At 43.3% G+C, this 5035-nt stretch overlaps 1 protein-coding gene across 1 annotated transcript; it reads left to right on the forward strand.

Annotated features, from left to right (window-relative positions):
• The first annotated feature begins 2412 nt into the window (after positions 1 to 2412).
• LOC128102999 (olfactory receptor 7C1-like) lies at positions 2413 to 3351 on the forward strand. The gene has a single exon (XM_052727025.1). It carries the CDS (start codon positions 2413 to 2415, stop codon positions 3349 to 3351), a length of 939 nt encoding a protein of 312 aa, XP_052582985.1.
• Positions 3352 to 5035: the final 1684 nt, after the last annotated feature.

Here is a 5035-nt window from a genome sequence, read left to right on the forward strand (position 1 = left end):
ATATTAGCAGATAAAGAGGCTGCTTTGTATGGTTAGCAAGATCATTGCATTCAAAATTTTCCCAGAACTGCCTCCATGGAGTTGTCTTTGGCACCTATAAAGGTGAGCTTACTATGTTCAGAATGCCTTCTACTGACTCATTGTATGATAACAAATCAATTACCACTATGGGAAGTGTATTGCTTCTTTGAGTTGCCTACTTGGTCATCATATCTAGTATCCAGTTAATATATTTTCTAACCTAACTTATTTGAGATAGTTTTCTATGTTTGCTATTAATGAAGCAAACGGGCTTTCTTTCTCTGGTTGTGTGAGAAAGGTTGTTTTCTTTTAGCATCAGAGTTAATTTTTTAAGTTCTTTTGATTTTATTTATTTATTGAGGGACATACTATGGGCATACTATGGTGCTCCTGTAGAAGTTAGAGAACAAAATCCACGTGTCTATTTGATCCTTTTATCATGTGGATCCCAGAGACTGAACTCAGGCTATCAGCCCTAGGAAAATACCTTTACCTGTTGATCTATCTCACTGGACTCTGAATAATTCTTATAAACTAAATTTAGACAAAATTACCACACTAGCATCTTGTCCTCTGTGAGAATGAAATTCATTTGGTGAAGTGATTTAATACTCTATACTTGCTCTATTTTGAAAAAAAAAACATGTATAAGTGTTTTGATACATGTGTATATGGTATTTGTGTACCGTGTGAGTGGCTGGTGACCCCTCAAGCCAGAAGAAGGCATCGGATGCCCTGGAACTACAGTTACTGATGGTTGAAAGCTGCCATGCGGTTGCTGGGAATCAAACTCAGTTTCCCTCGAAGAGCATCAGGTGCTCTTAACTGCCATCTCTCCCTCTCTTAGGGTTTTTAATGACCTTCTCATAACTTATTAAAGTTGCATTTAACTCTAACTTTAAACTTTTTATTTAAATTAATTTTATTATTATGCCATTTAAAATTAATGATAGCATTTTCTTTGACTGCAGGATATACACATATCAATCTCAACCCTTCCAGGAAACCACTGATGTCTAGATTTCAGACTACTTGAAGGTGCAGTTGGCTGGGGATGAAAAGTTATCTGGGGTCTTGGCCAGCACTGGACCCTGCATTCTACAGTACAGACCTTCCAGGCAAGATGCTCCCACTGCTGCTGTAGTGGCATGGGAATTTCATACCTGGTACTGTAGACATGGTCAAAAGTTCATGGCTGGGAAGACTTATGCCTTATGGTAGAACCTACTACTGTTGTTTGGCTAACTGGTTCTGGTGTCAAATTGCCTTTTAAAAAGTTATGTTTATATCCACAGACCTGAACTGCTCTCAGTCTTTGTGAGAAAGCTTCTTTCTAGAGTGGGCAGAGTCGGTGTGGACTCATGACTGGTCAATATGCCGAGAAGCAGTGACTGTGAGTGCTCAGCCCTAAATGAGGCATCTTTCTCAGCCCCTCACACTTGCAAGGCTCAGGGGACACTGTGGAAAAGAAGGCAGAAAGAATGTAAGAGATAGTGTGTGGGGAGGAGTGTTGTGAAGTTTGTCTTCTAGATATAATGTAACTCATGAACTCACAGCAGCTGTGGATATCTCCATAAGACCTGCAAAAAAGGGATGAGCTCTTGAGGCCCCAGCCCTTATGAAGGGGCTATTGGCAACTGATGGATACCAGGGGAGGGACAAGTGCTATTCCTCAGAAGTGTGTCGATTGGTAGGTTCCACATACCTCAGTGGATGACTCCACAGCCATGTACATATGGGCAGCACTGACTGGTCTTAGTGGGTTTTATCTATGTATTTATGCATATATATGCACATAGATGCAGTAATAACAAAGAAGGGGGCCAGGAATTTGAGTGAGGCATGGGATGAGTTGGAGGGAAATGATATAGTTATATTTTAATTTAAAAATAGTTACCTATTTTAAGAGAAAAGTAAATAAGAAAGAAAACCACATTTTACTCTGTGAAAAAAGAGGGTATGAAATTAGAAGGGGATATGTTGGGCGAATATGGGAGGAGCTGGAGGCAGAAATGAGGAGTGGAAGTGATCACAGTTCATTATGTATGGATATGAAATTCTCACAGAATATATTTTTTTAAATGAGAGATGAAAGTAATTGAAAAGAGATCTTAGGTGATAACAGCTGACTGAGGGGGAGTTAAGGTAGCTGAGTATTTAAAGTCAGCTCTGAATACTAAATTAAGTGTTATTGCCAGGAGTCCCACATGAGGTGACCCACAGGAGAATATGGCTGAATTTAGAAACCTCGGCCTCTAAAGAGAAGCAAGCATTAAGAAATGCCCCGTCTCACCAATGCATGGGGTTGAAGTTGAGGCGTACAAACACCTGCTATGTTTGTTCCCTGTAGCTCAGTCTTTCTGTCTCTTCTTATACAGACAACTCGTTCACATGGAACCAGAAAACCACACAGGGATTCCAGAGTTTTATCTGTTGGGACTTTCAGAGAACCCAGAGATTCAGTCTGCTCTCTTTGGGCTGTTCTTGTCTTTGTACTTGGTGACCATCTTTGGGAATCTGCTCATCATCCTGGCCATTGTCTCTGATCCTAAGCTGCACACACCCATGTATTTATTCCTCTCTAACCTATCCTTTTGTGACGTCTGCTTCACCTCTACCACTGTCCCAAAGATGCTGCTGAACATCCAGACACAGAGTAAGCGCATCACCTATGCGGGCTGCATCACCCAGATGTACTTTTTCACGGTCTTTGGACTTCTGGACAATTTGCTTCTGACCGTGATGGCATATGACCGCTTTGTGGCCGTCTGCCACCCCCTGCACTATACTGTCCTTATGAGCCCTAAGTTCTGTTCGCAGCTACTTCTCCTGGCATGGCTCATAAGCATTCTTGGAGCCCTGCCTGAGAGTTTAACTGCACTGAGGCTGTCTTTCTGTGCCGTTGTGGAAATCCCACACTATTTTTGTGAGCTTCCTGAAGTCCTCAAGCTAGCCTGCTCTGACACCTTCATCAACAATGTCGTGTTATATATTGTAACAGGCATCATGGGCTTTTTCCCTCTTGCTGGGATACTTTTCTCTTATTCTCAAATTGTGACATCTGTCCTGCAGATTTCAACAGCAGGAGGAAAGTATAAAGCATTTTCCACCTGTGGTTCTCACCTCTCCGTTGTCTCTCTGTTCTATGGAACCTGCCTTGGAGTGTACCTCAGTTCTACATGGACACAGGCTTCCTGGGCAGGGGTGTTTGCTTCCGTTCTGTATACTGTGGTCACTCCCATGATGAACCCCTTCATCTACAGCCTGAGGAACAGGGACATGAAGAGAGCCCTGAATATGCTTTTATGTAATCTGTCATCTTCACCTTGAAAGTAGGGGAATTGTGTTTGTGTATGTATTTAAGTGTGTGTGTGTGTGTGTGTGTGTGTGTGTGTGTGTGTGTGTGTGTGTACACAAGAAGACAACCTTCAAGATGACCATCTACCTTGTTTTTAGAGACAGAGTCCCTTGAGGGCCTGCTTCAGTTTGGGTGTTAGCCACTGAGACCCAAGTACTCATTTGTCTCTGCATGCCCTGCATTGGGATTATAAATGTGTGTCATCCTGATTTTTCACATGGATTCTATGGGTCAAACTCACCTGCTCATGCTTACATGACAAGCACTTCTGAAAGCTGAGACATCTGCCCTGTCCTTGTTGACAGTACTTTTGATTTTGTGGACACATTTAATCAGGTGCAATGGAACACAATGCTCAATAGTTGGGGCTATGAGATGTCCTAAATATACTTACATACCCTAATGCTTGGCTTGCTGTGTTTATTAGCAATTAGTAAATATTGTTTTACAAAATGTTTTCATGTCCTTGCCTGAGTTTTAATTTTTCTCATTTCCAATGTAGAGAATCATTACATTAAATTCTGTATTAAGTATTTATGTGCTGTCTTAGTCACTGTTCGATTACTATGAAGACACATGATGACCAAGGCAAGTCTTACAAAAGAAAGCATTTAATTATGGGTTTGCTTACAGTTTCAAAAGTTAGTCCATTATTATCATGGGGGTGGGGAGCACAGTGGCACTCAGGCAGCATGGTGCTGGAGAGTTAGATGAGAGTTCTACATCCTGTTCTGTAGTCAGAGAGAGAGAGAGAGAGAGAGAGAGAGAGAGAGAGAGAGAGAGAGAGAGAGAGAGACAGACACTGGGTCTCCAATGAGCTTTCAAAACCACAAAGCTCACCAACAGTGACACACTTCCTCCAAAGCTACACCCACTAATCCTTCTAATCCTTTCAAATAGTGCCACTTCCTGGTGGACTATATTAACCCTCGGACCTCCCAGAGGACTGGCCGTGGCACCCACTAGATCCGATGCAGGTGAGCAGGGCTCCGCAGAGTCGGGTGCCTGGGGTAGGGCATGGCGTTCGACTAGGAGTTCGGTTTTTCTTCTTATTGCAATAGATCTCCAGTCCTTTCTGTGAATAAGTTTTCTTTTGAGTTGATTTCCAAATTATATTTGATTCTCTGGGAAAAAACAAACATGTCTTTCTCTGGAGAGTTTCTCTTAAAGTGTGTGTAAGTGGATAGACTTATTTCCCTTTTTAAAACAGTTTTTATTTGGGGAGGGGGTTGGGACCCAGGGTCTTGCACATGCTAGGAAAGAGCTCTGTCATTTAGCCACATACCCAGCCCCCAAATCCGTTTTCTTCTAACTAGCCTTAGCTCAGGCCCTGGCGACCAGTGTCTTTGCTACCTGCTAGGGACACATGACTGGGCGGTGGGAGTTACTGGTCTAAGTCCAGAAGGCAGCCAGTCCTTTCTCAGTCTGGTGGCCTGCAGGGCGTTCCAGGGGTTGGGGTTTGAGGGTCCCCGGCCCAGGCTCCGCAGCCCCATGGGCTCCACATGGTCTCCACATGGTCTGCGCACCCTGGTGGAGCCAGGGCTGGGCTACTTTGGACTTTGGACTAGAATGACTGTAAATGCTCTCTCTCTCTCTCTCTCTCTCTCTCTCTCTCTCTCTCTCTCTCTCTCTCTCTCTCTCTCTCTCTCTCCCTCC

The sequence above is a fragment of the Peromyscus californicus genome, unplaced genomic scaffold (genome assembly GCF_007827085.1).
Source record: "Peromyscus californicus insignis strain IS unplaced genomic scaffold, ASM782708v3 Scaffold_8__1_contigs__length_139910024, whole genome shotgun sequence".
NCBI classification, from domain to species: Eukaryota; Metazoa; Chordata; class Mammalia; order Rodentia; family Cricetidae; genus Peromyscus; species Peromyscus californicus.